The sequence below is a fragment of the Lepisosteus platostomus genome, chromosome 3, assembly GCF_059453375.1.
Source record: "Lepisosteus platostomus isolate fLepPlt1 chromosome 3, fLepPlt1.hap1, whole genome shotgun sequence".
Classification (NCBI taxonomy): Eukaryota; Metazoa; Chordata; class Actinopteri; order Semionotiformes; family Lepisosteidae; genus Lepisosteus; species Lepisosteus platostomus.
The window spans coordinates 58781361-58799495 of record NC_142613.1 but is presented as its reverse complement, the minus strand read 5'-3'; the positions used below and the strand labels follow the sequence as shown (position 1 = coordinate 58799495).

The following is an 18135-nucleotide window of genomic DNA, read 5'->3' as shown; positions in this document are numbered from 1 at the left end:
TAAATAATAGCAAGGTATATCTTAAATTTAGAATTGCATACATGTTAAGAGCTTTTGTGTGCTTTTTATAGTTTTGCCATCTCTAAAAACATATGCATTGCAGCAGCAGATCTTTGCATTACCAGTGTTCCAATTGAAAGAGAAGCAATTACAAAGTAAAAGTATTTCAGAATATGAGTTATACATTCACATTTGTATTACTCATTACTTATTTGTATTTGTATTACTGTATTACTGAAATACTCAAGAAACGTTAAAAGACCCAGTAGTTAATTGCATGCATGCTGAAACAGATAATTTGTGTGCTATTTTAATGCTACATGGATGCCAGGTATACGTCTAGAATTCCATGTTGAACTGGCATGAATATTTTCAGAATGAAACCTCTCATTTAAAAAAAACACCTTTGGTCAGATCCAGAAGAGATGAAAGGGAACTACAGCACTTTCCCATCACCTGCCTTCAGATCACAAATGACAGAATTGACTGCTGTTAAACAAATGGGCACAGTTATTCCACCCATGTTACTATAGTGCACACTGGAAATCACAAACATAAGTACACTGTTTTTTTGTATCATCAATTTAAGCTTATTCGTTATGGAAACCAAATCTGAAAATATTTTCAAAGCAAGCAAGCAGTGTACAGACATAGTTCTGATGGAACCTGACACTTACCGTTAAGTGATGTGACCTGTTGCTCAGTTTCTAGATACAGCTGTGAGAAGACAGGTCGAGGCACTACGTTATTGGAGCGAAGAGACGCTTCTATGGAGTTGTGCAAGACTTCCTCAAAACGAGTCGTTTTCAGCTGCCCAGCATATGAGTTTCCCATCTTTTGAAAAACAAAAAGAAGCACACTCAGACTTGCTGCTACAAATCCCTAGAGGCACTGCCCCAGATAAATGTAAAACACAATTAAGCAAACAATTAAAAACTGCAGCCATTGTAAGAGATCTCTACGTCTTCATGTCAAGCCTTTCCAGGACACAGAGGGAGAAAGAGAGGGACATTAGTGAGAAGAGCACCCTGCTGTGTAATGATAGGAAGTCCCTTGTAAGCAACTGCACTTAACAGAGGGGTACAAGGGACAGACTCCATTTTATAACTTGACTCTCACAGCACAGGGGATAAATTAACCAGACAACAGCCCAGAACATGCATTTCAAACTATAATAAAGTTGCAGCCCAGCCTTCTCATACTAACTCCTAGACCAGGTACAGCTCCTGTTCAACAGTCCGTAAGACCCAACATGGGGAGAATTTACTGCTCTGAGGAGAACTGCCTCATAGAAGAGACAAGGAAGGGATTTATTTGCACGCTTCTCTCGTGAAAGCTGGTGCTTTTAGAAATACTATCTCGACTCTTTCCTCAGACAGCCTTCCCAAGCAATTTCCAACGAGTATTACAATACTATTAACGCCACAAGGTGCTGGAAGGGATCTTGGGGAATCTCATTTTGCCTATATTTCAGACAGACTGTAGGCAGGGGAAACAATATTTGTTTCTCTTGAGGGGTTTGGTTCTGAAGTAGGGCAAGTTAAGTCTAATGTTCTATAAGGCTCGGTACTGGGCCCCCTGCAATTCATTATTTACATGTTCCCACTTGGTTAGCTATTAAAATTATTTCTTATTATAATTTCTATGCTGACGATACTCAAATCTAAGTTCATATTAAACTTACACTGAAGTAGCTGTTTGTACACTGTCTAATTGCATCTCCGATATAAAAACCTGTATGACTCAAAATTTCCTTCACTTAGGCTGCAACAAGACTAAGTTCATGCTACTCAGCATCTCCCACCGCCTACGTAAAGCCAATGCACTAACCCCATCTTAGGATAACACTGCTTGTATTTTATAAAAATGGAGGAATTGATGGTTATTTGATCCTGGCTTGACTGTTGACAGTCATGTACAGTCATGTTTAATTTGCTATCCTTATAACTGTTTTCACACCTATCCAACTGTAAAGAGCTTTGGGATTATTATAACAGATACAAGAGGAACCAAAAGGCTCTAGATTGCACCTGTGAGCTGTGCGTGAAGTAAGTCTCCTCTTACTTAACGGCAATAAATTTAATTGTGTTCTTTTCCCAGTGGCAAAGGGAACACAGAGGTTCTGGGTTCAATTCTTGGGCTGCTACTGTTTCTCCATGGAGTTTGCATGTTGCCCCTGTGTTCATATTCAGTCCAAATGCAATATGCACTGGTAATTAATTGGCTTCTGGGACAATGTGTCTGTGTATGCCTTGCGATGGACTGGCATCCCACCCAGGGGATGTATCCCAACTTGCGCCCGTTTCTTGCCAGGATAGGTTCCAACCCCCTGCAATCGTTTACTGGACAAGGTGGTTAGAAAATGTAACGTAAATTTATGGATATTATATTCTACAAGAATTCCACACATTCTAGTGTACAGGAAATGTACCTTTACTTTAATTCCCCTATGTTTGACAGAAATAGATTTCTCTCCCTTATCTTGACATTTAAATATGAATAAATGTCATTCCCATACCCCAGGCATATCTAAATAACGCATCCCAGTAAGAAAAAGCAAAGTTTATAAAAAACAAGAGTACATCTAATATGAGGAGTGTGCCTGCCTCTGCTGAAGTACTAATTAAAATCTCCATCAATGATGCAGATGATTATCTGACATGTCTCACAATTTAATTTACTTTCTCAAGAGAATAGGGAAAGGTCACAAACACCTCTGTACTAAACCATGCCTGTTAAACCAGCCTAGCATGATTAATGAAATCACCTTGAAAGTCAACTCTCTACTTTTATTACATACCAAAGTTTACTTTAATGGAAATCTAAAATAAGTATAGGCCATACTAATGTCTTTGGATTAAAGAGGAAATAAACATGTTGTCATTTAAAATACGTTTTTCTAAATGTTATAATTATATAGATAGTTAATTAAACTTATTATGTTAACATTGTTTCTGTTTTTCAATTATGATAATTTTGTGATTATACTAATTCATAACTAAATAAAAATACAGAGAAGGTGAATTCAATGGATTCAAATCCTACATGGGGCCCTGCTGCTGTCCCTAAAGTACTTGAGATACTGTAGCTGCAATCAAAGGCTCAGCTCTATAAATATATAGTACAGTACAGTATGTCACTCTGTACAAAAGAGAAAAAAGAATAAGGATAACAGAACACAGAAAATGAAATACAAACTACTCACAGTTTTTGCAATAAATGTTTTGGCTCCCTTCTTGTAGATATTCAGTAGATATTTAAAACAAATGTTGCCTGCAAACAGCATTCATTTTACACTAAGATAACTTGTTTGCCTGGTCTTTAGAATATTGTGCTATTACAGACGTTTGAGAAAAATGATCATCTCGCCCTTTATTTCCTTCAGTATATATAATTTACCACTGGCACCTAACAAACCAATCCATGAACGCGTTTTGTTGAGGTAACACAGTATGCAGCCATTAAATCAGTTCATGAAAAAAAACAGAAAGTGCCTGTTATGTTCTACTACAGCATATGATGCTTTCATAGGTCAGACTGTTCTCTCCAAAGTACTTAGTAAAACTGGCAGAAAACAGCAGCATGATCTAACCTCAGCTCGGCTGTCCTAATCTCCCAAAGGTCTCTGTCATTCAAAGACAATTTGTGTCTCAAATGTTCTTTTAAACTTTCCTGGAGTCAATTTCTGTGTTTCTTCTCATCCACATCAATACTACTAAAAAATCATTACTACTGTGAGAGAAGTTCTGGTTGAAAAAATACCTCAATATAGACGCTGCATCAAAATTGTTTTAACAAGTTTATGTGGAAGAACAGGCAATCTGCAGTAAAGGAAATCTGCCTTACTTTGTACTGTCCTTGTAAAAATCCAGAATGTTTTAATGGCAAAAACCAAAGCTCAGCACACTGTACCCACTAGTCTAAAGGAAGCACGCTCACTTGAAGCAAACGATAGACATACACAAGGCCCTCCTTTCAGTACATTTCTGTGAGAACACCCTACAAACACAGTACCACAAAGTATGAATGATACTTGTACACAAACTTTCATATTTACTGAATAGTGCAGAGAAAACTGACTTCTATGGAATTTTGAAAAGCTTAATCAGATCTTCCAAACTGCATGCAATTAGTCTTCATGTGACAGTCTCAGCATTAACCTATAAAAGACTATCATTATACAGTACTCACTGATCTACATTTTATCTAATTGTCCCTGGGGCTGAAAAGATTATATTAGCAAAGAAACACCTTGCATTTGGACATTGTTTCTAATTCCAATGGAACTCAAAGAGCATTCAGTAAGAAGGGAACCCAGGACGTCCAGCAATGATTTACAACACCATTACACTGCAGGTTAGGTGAGGAAGGGAGAAATTACCTCACCCATGAGTTACCTAACAACACTTTAGAGAAGCAACCCGATTTTCCTTTGATGCCTCCCATCCCAGTATCGAACACGCACAGACATGTTTAGTTTCTGAGATCTGACGAGACCAGGCATGATCTTGCTTGTAGCGCTTGCTTGTTTATATCATTTTACATTTTTACATTTTTTCTTGCATTTAGATGTGTATACACCGTATGTATATCTGGTTTGTCAGAAATTAAATTCTTCTTCAGTCCTGTTCAGTCCAGCCGGACTTGCTTGTCTGGACAGGGCCTGCTCTTTTGGGGGCTTACAATGGCATTTTCAGTCTCAAACTCCAACATTAATTCTATTACTAACTCTAATAAAAAAAAACTACTGATAAAAATACAGTATTTGTGTTCAGAAAAACAAGATATTTTAGGCTGATTACTTTAAAAGTACTTTAGGCTGATATACAGTATAATAGGAAACAAACAAATACTCTCCAGTAATACTTTGCTTTCCAAGTAAAATGAGCAAATATTGGGAAGCCATGAGATTCAGACAGTATTGTGTGCAGGTCATGATAAAAGAAGAGACACTAATCTTCTGTATAAACCCCATTTAGACATATGGCCATCATCACAAATTGGTTGTGACACTGTGCTTCCAGAAAGAAAAAAAACTTGGTTACTGCATGAAATATTTTGCGTGATGCTACAACACTGTCATTAAAAACTTTCATTCTACATATAGTAGTTATTATTGTATTCATGTAATTAATATATCAAAATAATTCTTATGGAAGTACTGTATCTAGAAATGCATCTGTATATACTGTACACTAGCTTGAAAATGACTAAAAAACATTTGACAATTCAGAAATATAATCATGGTTTCTTTTTTGTTCACTGATCTTTACACTGCATTTTGACCAATTCTAACTAGAAAATACTGTAAATGTTCTTCCTGAAATCACAAAACCATGGGTATGAGTATGTGCCAAAGGTGCCTTAACTGAAAAAGGTAAAAAGTAGTGCTGATTAAAAATTTTCCACAATTGCAGAATCATAAATCATCTGCTCCAAAATGCCTTTTTATTCATAACATGATATGAAGCACGTCTTCCTCCTGTCTAATTTTAAGCCACACACAATCACTTCTGAAACATACTGTAATACTGTATCTACAAATTTTATTCTCATATCCTAATTATTCACACATACTGTGATAGTATACATATTGATGTATTGAAGCAGAAAGATTTTACTATTAAACAACTGAAAAGCAGCACCATACAAAATACAGCTTTTTCAATATGTTGAATATTGAAATAGAACAAGGACACACAAACACCTCAGAGGACTCTTCTCAGGGACAAACATTCTCTTTGTCAATTAGTAAACTCTACCATAACAGGTAGGCAATTGTTATGAGCTGGTATGAAAAATATTAGTTTGCTTTATATATTATGTTTTAAAATACAAATGGCCTGAATTGTAACCAAGGGAAACATATTGAGAACAACTAAAATATACTTTGTCTTAAAAACACTCTGACAGAATGACCGCTGCATAAAGCTCTGTCCTCCATTTCATCAGTAAAAATCCAACTGATTATAATTGCCTTTCATGTCTAAATAAGACATGTTTTAAATCAACTCTATTTTATTTGTGGAAAACAAATCAAGTCAGCTAAACCTTATTTAGATGTGGATCATGAAAAAAGGTTCCACATCTGTACAGATTGGGTAAGTAGTAAATGAACGAGTTGGGAGGCAAAAAAGAGATTTAGCTTATGTAAATCAGATGAGAAGACATCAATGATGTCAGGCTATGTAATTCGATGTCTGCAAAGGAAATGATACAGCTTATACTGATAAAAAATAATATACAGATAATATCTGTTCCTTGTAATAAAAGTCAGAATCACAAACAATAATTCTCCTTGGATATACTGTACTTCTTTTAAAATGTCACTGCATTTACACTGTGCAGAAATACCAACAAGTCTTGGCAGAAAATGTTAAACTTACAGAGTACTGCAATTCTACAGAAGCGCATTGCTGCCACCAAGGGAAAAAAATCTCCCGAGTTATCTCGTAATTATGAGATAGCAATGATCATTTCAGCGCATGGACAACCTGTTACTTTATGCAATGGCAATACCTACAAGCTACTGATAGCTTTGCTGGCACTGTGAGTTTACTATTCTTGACATGTGCAATGCTACATGGAGTGCAAAACGCAGGAGGTTTTTTTTTTTCTTGGTGGCAGCAATGCGCTTCAGTACAATTCAATTACGAACCAGTTTTTATTCATTTTAAATTTTCCATGAAAGACATAACAAAATGAAAACAGAAATGCATCCCCAGTAAGGATTTAACAACATCAGCCACAGCACTCCAAGTGTCCACTGTACCCCATATTCCTAGTACTAAATATCCCACTTCCATATAAACTATGTCAGGACAGGATCCAGTGATGCCACAGAGGGAATACGGCTCCCAATGCATCTTTATGGGTCATCCAATTAGATCCATTTTTTCTGCCTTGAGAGGCCAATGATGTAGTAATCATTCAACAGAAGTTTTAGAACTGTTCTGAACAAGAACAATTTTGTTTAGAATAGTTGATAAAAAAGAACAACATCTAGATATTTTCACAATATGTAAAATGGTGTCTACAATACCCTGGACACAGTTTACACAAGGTACTAGAATCATGTGCACTCTGTGAGGAAAATGGAGTCGAATACTTCAGTAGTTGGGATTTTTGGAAGCCAAATGTGCCTCTTCACAAATGTTGCATAACATTTCCTCATCTGTGACATTTAAGATCATCTGCATTTTCCACCACATGGAGAAGGATGAGATGTCAGATAAAGGGAGCAAAGGAGTGGAGCAAGAAGCGAACGTGGGAACGACCGTCACATGTGGAACAGAAATACAGAGAACATAAGGAACCTGAGAAGGTGAAGTTATAGATCTTTTCATTTCTTTGGATTTATTTTAAAATGTTAAGTGATGTTCAGAGGTGCCCTCTGTGTATTAGGTTCCCCTTCTGGTTGCCAAGATGAGCGCCATGGCAACCTTCCACCTGTCACTCACAGCAGTGTTAACTCACAGTTTCTCAGCTATGCAAACTGAAGTGTGGAGTTATCCGAGGCTGGATTTTTCTTCTTTGGTCCTGGGGTTTCCCTGGTCATAGAGAGTCTAGAACCCAAAGACTCTCACAACAATAACAGAGAGCCACACTAACGTCAGGACTGGACGTCTAGCCTTCAGTTACACCCTGAGCTTAACTGCGTCCTAGGGGACGTTGTTACTCTGTCTCTCACCATACAGGTATGATCTCTCTTTCTCTAACCATAACCATATGAGCATACTTTCTATAACTTTAACCATAGGAGTTTTATCTTTGTAACCTTTTGTTTGCTCTCTGCATAACATCCTCCAGGATTATATATATATAATCATGTTTCCCCTCTAGGGAAAATCTCTCAGTAGCTGCACTGAGGTAGAGCCCTGTCTGACTAAAGACCATCAGGTCTCCACCCTAAAGACCATCAGGAGAGCTTTACACTGCTACTGCTTCCCTTATAACTTGAGTACTTAAGCACTGCAGGGCTCCTCTGTTCCCACTTCCCTTTCAACCAGTGGGCTAACACCCACAGGGCTCTGTCTGTTATAATAAACAGATTTACAGATATGCTGTACAGGTGCATTCCCCCTTCATAGCCAGCTGTGGTTTTGAAGTCCAGGGGGGTCTTGCAGTCCATGGAGTCCTGAAGCCCCAAAACCCAAACCCCATCAGGATGTGGACAAGCTGAAAAACATTCACCTTTCAGGGATCAGAAAACCTCTATCATTCTCTTCTCTTCGTCAGTCTCATTTAAGCTATTCTACAGCACTAATGAGTAGTAACCTCAACCTGTAATAATCTGTCATTCACCTAGTCCCAGCTCCTCCTGTTTGGGCAGGATTGTTCACTATAACCCAAACCTATGTCTCCGACAAAGCAGGAATTGGGTTTAAAAGAAATATGAAACAACCTGATTCAACAATTAAAAATCTTTTAATTGACAAAGTTTAACCTTACGGAATTGTGAAACAAGAAACAGAAATCACAAGTGCTAAATATGAGGATACGGGCATTTGTAAAAGAAAAAAATAAGAGACATTGAATGGGTGCCAACAGGAGCTCCACCTCCGGAATACCGAATCCAAAACATAACATATTGGTCACGGAACTGCAGACACAGCTATTAACATCAGTTGAAAATCAGTGTTTATCATAGCTTATTGTAAGTTTTGCCTATGCAACAAAATAAATTAATATTATAATCCAGAAGTTGAACATTCAAAGAAATAATATTGACAGCCTCTATAAAAAGGTTCAGCTAAGACACATACAATGCGCACTTACAAACAATGCATAACCTCCCTTTCATGCATCCCTATTATTTATTCTCTGTACAAACATCTAGCCTTTCATGTAATTGTCCTTAATACCAACACAAACAGGTACTGATGTCAATCTGCCTATACTTCTCACATATACAGATAACAAATTAATATTCAGAAAAGACACATTTGGATTTATGTACCTGTGCAACGTGTGACCAAACACAGCGACCTCAACAGGAACCTAACAAATACCAGGACTTCCTGCAGTCTAGACAGCTTCTATCAACCTATGTCTATGACCTCCCGAAAGTCAGACACGATGCCATAAAGAGTCACCTTTTAACCTCTGCACCAAACTGCTCCTCCTGACCAGGGTTTTTTGAAAGAAAGTATCTTTCCAGGAGAGGAAAAAAATGTTTAGCTTCTGACTAGCTACTGCAGTGAATAATCATTTAATCGCAGAGCCACTGCAAACATACTTGCAAAAACACTCAACCCACATATATATTAAGACAAATATCCCGGTAAAGAACACAATCCAAAAACAGTGGTGACTGCTGAAAAAACAGTGTTGGTGTGAAAACTGACTGATTCCCCTGGCTTCTCACTCCTGCTCTCTTTTCGCATATTTAAATCTCTTCTTTGTCTTTCAGAAACCTCATCTGTCGGTTATGACACTAAGAGACTGAACGGCAAGGTCACCACAGGGAACTTAAAATAAGAGAGTCCCAACACACAGACAGACCCCAAGACAGACTAGTACTTTTATAAAAGCATTATTTTTATTGAAACAAACAGAAGCTTAAACAAAATAACAAATTAAAATAAATCTAGCTCTTTGTTGAGCTCCTGAACACCCGGCAGCTACATTGCCTACCGGTGTGGTTAAACACATTGGCTTCTTAACTGAAACACAGTTTAAATAACCCAAATAAAAAGGGCTTTTTTCCCAAATTGCAGCCCATTTTTCTTAACATGTTCTTTTCCTCAAAAAAGTTTCTCCTCCAGTCCAGGACTTTATGGTTCCATATAGTCAAGCAGAATCATATGCGATGCAGTACTCTCCATATGCTCTCCCTGATTCCACCAAGTTGGCATCAGCAAGTCACTACCAGCTTGTCCATCAATTTATATGGGCTGGAACAGGGCATGCAGCATGTTCCCTGTTCCAGCAATTGCTGGCTGATGCCATTTTGTGGACAGGCTCTTTTAGCAGCTATTGGTGAGGGCAAAAGTACCTGCTTCATGCTTCAAGGAATGTATAGTCCCTCGAGGACTACGCCCCTTGCAGCATCACAAGACATTATATGATGCAACCAAACAATACACAAATTATTTATCATTGAAATGTCTAATTAAAAGCAAAAACTATCAAGCATATATTTGTTAAGTCTGACAATATCACTACTTCTGAATTACCATTAAATACCATTTTACCTCAATTTCCTTCTCTTTGTAAATTAGGAATTATGCATCCCAACAATGAATTCAGCATTTCAGTCACCAACGAACCGACAATAAATTAACAATTATAAAATAGAAGTGGATGGTGCAGATGTGGTTTGTGACTTGGTATGGCTGGCAGCGTCTCTGATTTCCTTTAAAAAGATCAAATCCTTGCCAGTTAGTAAACTCTGTCTTAGTTACATGGAAACAAGATCTAGAAGTGTTCGCCTTCACACTACCCCCGCATGGTGTCTGGTGTAACTAAGGATTAAAGCCTTTATTTATCACAGCAATGAATGATACAAAAAGGACTAACAGTAGTGAAAGGTGAAGATCTCATATATATTTACAGGTTTTGCAATTAATTGGACGGACTCAAAAGTAAACAGTTGAACTTGTTAAAGTAGCTTTAAAACATTAATAAAACCAAGGTTTTCAACAGAACTATGCTAAAATCTACCTGTTCCTAGAATTGCTTTGAAAAATACTCAACACTTTAACTATAAATGATATAAAAGATATGTTATTAAATAAACCACCTATTAGCTTTTTTTATTTTCTGGAACTTTCAAAATTAAAATAAATGAAAAAGAATCAGCCATATACAGTATTAGATCTCCTGCACTAATGCATCCTCTGATATAATGGAGAGTTCTTAAAATTTCATCTCGGCTTTGAATCAAATCCTATAACCTATTCTTATTATTTTTCAAGGCTATCTGAAACTCTCTCCTCTAATAGCATTCATTCTTTTTATTTCTTTTGGAGAATCATTTCTCACATAATGTTATTACCAATTCAACTACAAAAAAGGAGCTTTTTGCTCCTGTGCTGTTTACTTTCCACTACATTAACTCTACCTAATTGTGCAGATCTATGTAAAAAGTTAAAAAAAAAACATTTAATCTATATTTTCCATAACAATGCTGTTCCTCGCTAGTTCTGTATCTTAGACTGGTGTTATTAGTTTTAAGAGAGGGAAGCACATGTTGCTCACTGCATTTTATTTAGAAATTTGTTTAAGAAAAATATTGTTTTCCCCTTACATACGGATAGCCTTGTTAATCTCTAACAGTGTACATTTACAATACTTTTAGAAAACAAGAGGAAAATTGAACACTGAGCACAACAAGTGAAAAGGAAACCTACATTTGTCATAGAGTACAACTGTTTTTGTTTAGATTCAGAGATTCTTTGTGATTACAATAAGATTGTACATTTGTCGACATTAGTTATTTGGCCTGTCATAAAACTGAGTCATGGCAGTAGGAGTTTCTAAAAGGATTTTTCTGCACACAACCACATGATTAAAAACAGAAAGGAACTGACAAATTTACATCTTCTAGACATTGTGACAAAGCCATAAAAAAAGCAAAGAGAATATTGGGATTTATAGATAAAGGAATGGAATTTAAATCAAGGAATGCCACGTTGGAATTATACGCTGTACTAGTAAGATCTCATTTAGAATACTGTGCACTGCTTTTGACTCCACATGATAAAAAATACATTACTGCTCTGGAATCAGTCCAGAAAAGACGAACCAGATACATTCTCGGCCTCAAAGGAATGTTCTACTCTGAACGGCTGAAAGAACAAAATCTTTTTAGCCTTGAACAGAGAAGCCTACAAGGGGACCCGAGAAGACACAATCCTCAAAAGCACTGACAAGGTCGACCCAATGGACTGACTGGGGGTTGTCAAGAACCAAAGGTGGAAAGTGGAAGTGAAAGCTACACGAAAGTGCTTTTAGAGCTCAGAACAGGAGGTGCTTTTTACATAATGGATTGTGGGGGGTCTGGAACAGGCTATGCTGTTGAAGCAGATACCCATTTTTTTTTTAAAAACTTGTCTGGGTGAGATTTTTAAATCACAGTAACTAAAAACCAAACAGGCTAGATGGACTGGAAGGCTAACTCTCGACTGTATCCGTTCATTCTTATGTAGAAAGCTCTGTCAGTTTGTTCTTACTTGGGTAACAAGCAGGGAAAGAGGGTAGCATTTTCTACATCTCTGGCACTTAGAATGGAAGTAGATTAGGCATACAGCACAACTAAATGAAAAGGGTGATAAGCATCAGGAGGTAACTCCAAACCACAAATCATTATTAATTTTTCCTAAAATTCAGTGTTCTCACTTACTTTCATCTTAGGTTTCACACAGTATATTAATCAAAACACATTATTTTAATAGCGTATTCGAAAAGCTGAACTTTATATTTTAAAATGAGAATCTTTGTTTATGATGCAAAAAACAAATTTCAAGAACATGTTCTGAACTTTATTAGCATAAAATGTACTATATTAAGAAATAATACTTTTACCATCATAGTGAATTTGAAACTAGCAATAAAAAATATATTGTGAACTGCTCTTGAACTCACAAGAACATATAAAACATCACCAATATAAGAACATCTCTCCCATCTAGCCCCTTTGGCGGTTAATAGTTAATACAAGGTGCTCCCATCCTGTTATTTCTTGAAAGAAAGGTATTGGCTTTAATAACATGGCCAGGGAAATAATAATATATAATAATGACAACACTACAAAAAGGTGGCAAAGTCTTTCTTCTATTCAACTTATTTCCAAGGGATTTTCCAAACTATTCTTATGGTATTGACTAAGAATGTTGGAAAATCCCTTTGTGAGGGTTTTCCACAAAGAAGCAAAATACTTGAGGCATATTTCCAGAACTTAAATGACTTTTTTTTTCCTTCAGAAACAGAAACGATTCTGCTCAATCAAATCTTTATATATAATAACCCCAGTAACAACTGTGACATAAGTTCCTTAGTATTTACTGTACTGCAATAACGCTATAGATTTGGTGCTCAGGAATAATGTGAAAGCTGTGCATTGTAAATACAAGTACTGTATATCATTAATACCAAGAGGACAGGTGCTTCTAATAACAGCAAGTGCAGTATACTGACCTGCCCCCCTCCAACTGCCTGATGCCTTTATCTGCTTTACACCCGCTCTTTTAAGACTTTGTCAGAATGTAAATATCAGATTTGTTCACACGTAAAAAAGAAAATCTGCACTTATCATCTCTTTCCTCTGTTTTTTTTTTGCCCACGGATAATTTTATTGTTTTCCTTTTGGATACCAGAGGGTTAGAGCCTTTTGGGGAACAGACATACAATATAAAGAAAGAGCAGACTGAAAAAAACAAATGTTATTCATCTGCAGGACTTGACTGAATTAATAGCCAAGTGCTGCCAGCTCCACTCAGTGATTTCCCAGTATTTTTTACCTCTGTAAAGGCCATTACATTGCAGTGGGGCAAAGGGCAAGGCTAGATAACAGTGTTTGGGCACCGCTTTGATGTTCACAGACATCACCCTCACCAGCAGCTCAATGGAAACAAAGAAGCCCTGAAAGCCTGCAAGACATCCCAGCCATTCTTCTCACCACCTTTTGACTTCTTTTGGCCCACGCCCTTTGCCCTCTGCCCTCTGACACAAAGATCTCATTTCAGGGGTGGCCAGTCACATTCAGAGTTCCTTTTCAGCATCCAACCAATAAGCCTGGGATTTTTTTGTGTGCGTGTTTTTTTTTAGGAAAGCTTGATTACTAATGTAAAGTTCCAGCTGGCCACTATGACCTTAGCTAGGCGGATCAGGATTGATATTTTTTCTCTAGCTGGGTTTTCAGTGCCTCTGAGTCAGACACTTGCTTCTACTCACCCTATAAATTGTAGAACCACTGCACCTCATAAATGCAGAATAACAGAGAAAGGCCTTCAACCTTTTCTTGTAGAAAATTAATAATTTACACGGTACATCCAAGAGACAGAAAAGTAAGTGATACTCCCATTGGTAGGCTTTAAGAGTTTAAAACCTTTAAATATTGCAACAGTTTTACTTTTATGTCCTGTTTATGTTGTTAAGGCCACAAGGGATACAGTGGAAGAGTTTTTTAACCCAGCTTGAGAGATGTATTTGTCACAGTATAACCAAGTATAGGCCATGGTTGATAAAATAAAAAAAACAGAAATATTTGCATGGTGCAGTGCTAACACATGCGTAAATGCTACCACTGAAATGTCATCAATAAAAAACGGTCCTGAACAAACTACTATTTACCACTTGGAAATAAAACTTAAACTTCATAATGTATTTAACGGTACAAAGTAGCCATATACTGCAATTCCTGTAAGCACAAGAGACATAAAATTAAACTGTTCATTTTTAATCTTATTAAATTGTTAAAGGCATCACAATTATTCAGATATTTGGATTAAAGACACTGGAAAGCAAAGTTAACCTTTTTTCCTAATTGGCTTATTGGGAAACTGAGAAATGTAATCACAATATACAGGCCTATCCCCCATTCCTGTGCCTCCCAACCTTTGAGTCAATAGACCTCTGATCCTCCTTCCTTGAAACCAGTTATTATGGGTAATTTAGTGTCCACCTTAGTGCTTACTTACTGCCTTAGAACTGAAAAACCATCAATCACCATCACTCAGTCACAGACACGTACTTGTGGAATCACAATTCAACACATGAACTGTAGTTTTCTGAGGTATGAAAATTGACTACTTTCTCAGAGGGCACTGAAAGCCAATAACTAAACTACATGCTGCAAGGAATCAACAAATAACTCAACAAATATCTGCCTATAGACAAATTTAAATCCTAGTCAAAGTTATATGTTTTTTTTTTACAAACTGTGATCATCACAAAACAGGAAGTACTTTTCTTGTCTGACCCATGCTTGAAATGTCTGTCAAAGCCAGAATTCTAACTACTGCATGCTGCTCTGATGTTCTGGCTTAGGAATCACTTGGGTTTACTAATTGCAGCAAAGCCTGTTTCCAGAACAGGAAGATAACATCCAGCCCCGACCCGCAACAGGCTTAAGGCTGAGACTTTATATTTTCCTTTCAAGATAGTGTGACTTTATTCTTTATGTCGAGAGAGGCCAGGGCAGGTATTTTATCCAGTAAAAGGTGCTACAAATGGATGAGCAATGTGATTCGTGCTACATACTGTATTTCCCTTTTAAAAAATCCAAATCCTATCATGACACTTTACAGCGGAATTCAGACTTGAGTTAAAGAGCCTGAGAGTGTCAAGTTATTATTAGTATTGAGCCTGCTCATAACATTCAATGATACAATATGATTGTTTCCTGTGCTGCATGTTTCCTCAAAAATAGTGTTAAGCTACACTGGCATTACATTCTATACATGTATAAATCGGTACTTACCTATTCATCTATAAAATAGATTTTTAGTGTTAGCTGCATATCTGACTTTTTATCTTTCATATTTTCATTACTTCACTGTGCTGATCGTGCTCAAAATGTTTCATAGACTAGTTTCATTAGTCTACTCCAAGGACCTTAGGTTAGCCTAGGGTTTTCTCTGGCTTTGTCACTAAGCTACATGCAATCAAGAGAGATAAAGAATCTTAGGTGAGAGGCACCTCTTCTGGATGTGAAATTTCATTTATTTTGTAATCTTGGAAACTTTTAATTCCCGAACAGAGAAAACATTAATCTTTTGGCAGCTGATAAATCTAACATATTTAGGTCAGACAGACATATTCTGATTTAACGTCTTGCATCTAAGCAAATGTATCTACTGTATATAATCCATACAGGTTCCTGTTGATAGCCGATGGCTCAGTCAGAACACCATACAATTAAAAAGAATTTGACCAAATTAACAAAACAAATTCTTGGTTAAACGTAAGGGATGGGTTTCACACAGCCTGATTAGCAGTTATCCTGAATTTTCTTAATTAACACTAGGATGTCCAAGAAAAGTGTTAATCAGGATCTGTGAAACTACTGCTAGATGTTTTAAATTCTAAAACTAATATATCATATATATATAGTGATGAAAGACTTGCCTCACCATCACATCCCAAGGGCAGTAGAGACTTTTACAATAAATCCCAATGTTTCATGTACTGTAAATATTAGTAATGTTAACAGTGTCTTTTTAAAAGTATTTTACTACTCCAATTTCCTCAAATAGTTTAGTTTGGCTAAGAGGAACATCAATGTGGTAATATCATGCACTGCCCTTGAAAACTGCTGGAAAGATAAAACCTTTGTTTTGTCTACTGGAGGGAGAGAAAAAATCCCAGCACTCTCCACATAAAATTAAGTAGAAAAGGATTAAATCTAACTACCATATGTGTGTGTTGCAAAGTCCAACAAACTTCAACATTAAAACGTTCAATGTAATGCTGTACGGAGAGATGACAACTATCAGTATTTGAACAGTTAAAAGCAATCTGTATTCAAAACATATGCTTTTTCGGGTTTTCGAATTACGTGATGTACAATTAAAATGTCTAAACATCTTACGCTTTGTTTATTCAATACAAATATTTAAATGTGGTCACCAAAAAGCAATTGCATTGTGCTGAATGTAGTTCCATATCGTACAATGAAAATTCTAAATCTTTTAATCACGGATTTCTATATTCTGCACTCTAAAGTACTGCTAAATACTGAATGGGCATATGAGCTACACTTGTGATTATGACACCAGTTCTCATAACTGCCAATATCTGGCATTTCCATTTTTTATTGTTTATGTAACATTTCATAATGTTTCGTTAAAATACAATAAAAGATGTCAAGACTACGGGTATTGTTCATCTTCACGCAGGTTGAGAAATGCACCAGGCATTGCATGATTACAATAATATTTTGCTCTTACCGGTGAGACAGAATCAAAGCGCTTTATGCTTTGGATGATCACTGAGCACTTTATACAATAATAATAGGTAAATAAACTCTGCAAAGTATCTGCAAACCACATCATGAAATAGGAATACCAATTTGCGCCTTCAGGATTTCAGGACTTTAAGAAACAAAAATAATTCAGTTGACATTCTGCATCTTTTAACAGTTACGACTCGCACGTGAACTGTAAATTGGAAATCGAAGTTATCCTAATTATTTTTAGTATTGTTTCTCCACACGTGTCTCTGCCTCTAGTATTTTTACATAGTGCACATTAAAACATATTCCAAAGCATGTGGTCGTTATACCCGATCTTTACAAGACTTCAATCGACTCAGAAAGAACTGGTAGTTTTACAACAGTATTGCAACAATACGATCCTATATCACCGGACAAGTAAAGATGACCATCATCTTACCTTAGCATCAATTAGCCAAACTGCAATTGCACAAAAATATCCTGCAGTGTCTTCTTACTGGAAAAAACATTTAAAATTCCTGAGATACGCCGCGCTTGTGCTCAACAGCAAAGCAAGTCGTATCTTGAGACCGAACATCATCACCCAGCTAACACCACATACCCCACCCCTCTTCTGTTTCTGTAAATAGTATCACCCACGTAGAATAACATTAAGAAGTTGGGACCGACCAATAGTTTATAGGTAAAGCCGATCTCTTAAGAGCATAGGTTTCTTCACCATGAGCGGAATATGTGGTTCATGATTGTTGAGTATTAAAATGATAAAATAAGATTTAAAGAGTCGTTGTCTAACTATTTTATAGTGGATATATTATATTTTATGAACGTATTATAGGTAGATAAATATAATCTGATCCTGATGGACACGTATTTAAAATGATTAAGAATAATTCCAGTTCAGATAGTATGAAAATAGTAGAAGTATGAAACTTCGGATTTATATCTAATTATTATCTGGTTAAGTAAAATCTTATTACTAGTACTAATTAATCTAATAGTTTTTCACATTTAGAAAAGAGGTAATAAAAACCTCGCCTTTTGAAGTCAGTTCATAATTTAGTTTTTTTGGTATTTAATATTTCTTTGGTCTTTACTCCCCTTTCTCTTTTTTACTGCTCTTCTACTGTCCTGCTTTTAAATCCAGACTCCAGTGGGGTTATGTCTCCCTCTGTCGGATCTCTAGCAATACCACAAAACTTCGTTGTGCAGTTAACGACAAGCAAGGCAAATTTAGTTAT

General features: G+C 36.5%; 1 protein-coding gene across 4 annotated transcripts in view; it reads right to left on the bottom strand.

Moving 5' to 3' along the window:
- Positions 1-17514, bottom strand: part of greb1 (growth regulating estrogen receptor binding 1) — a 57002-nt gene extending 39488 nt beyond the window's left edge. For 3 of the 4 annotated variants that reach the window (XM_088626202.1, XM_088626203.1, XM_088626204.1), the window contains exons 1-2: positions 16893-17028; positions 678-834 (exon numbers count right to left, since the gene is read on the bottom strand). In XM_088626202.1, the coding sequence (XP_088482328.1) occupies positions 678-834; positions 16893-16997 (262 nt within the window). In that variant the 5' untranslated portion in view covers positions 16998-17028. Of the gene's footprint in view, positions 1-677; positions 835-16892; positions 17029-17336 lie in introns of those variants that run through there. The other variant, XM_088626205.1, reaches the window with a different exon arrangement.
- Positions 17515-18135: the final 621 nt, after the last annotated feature.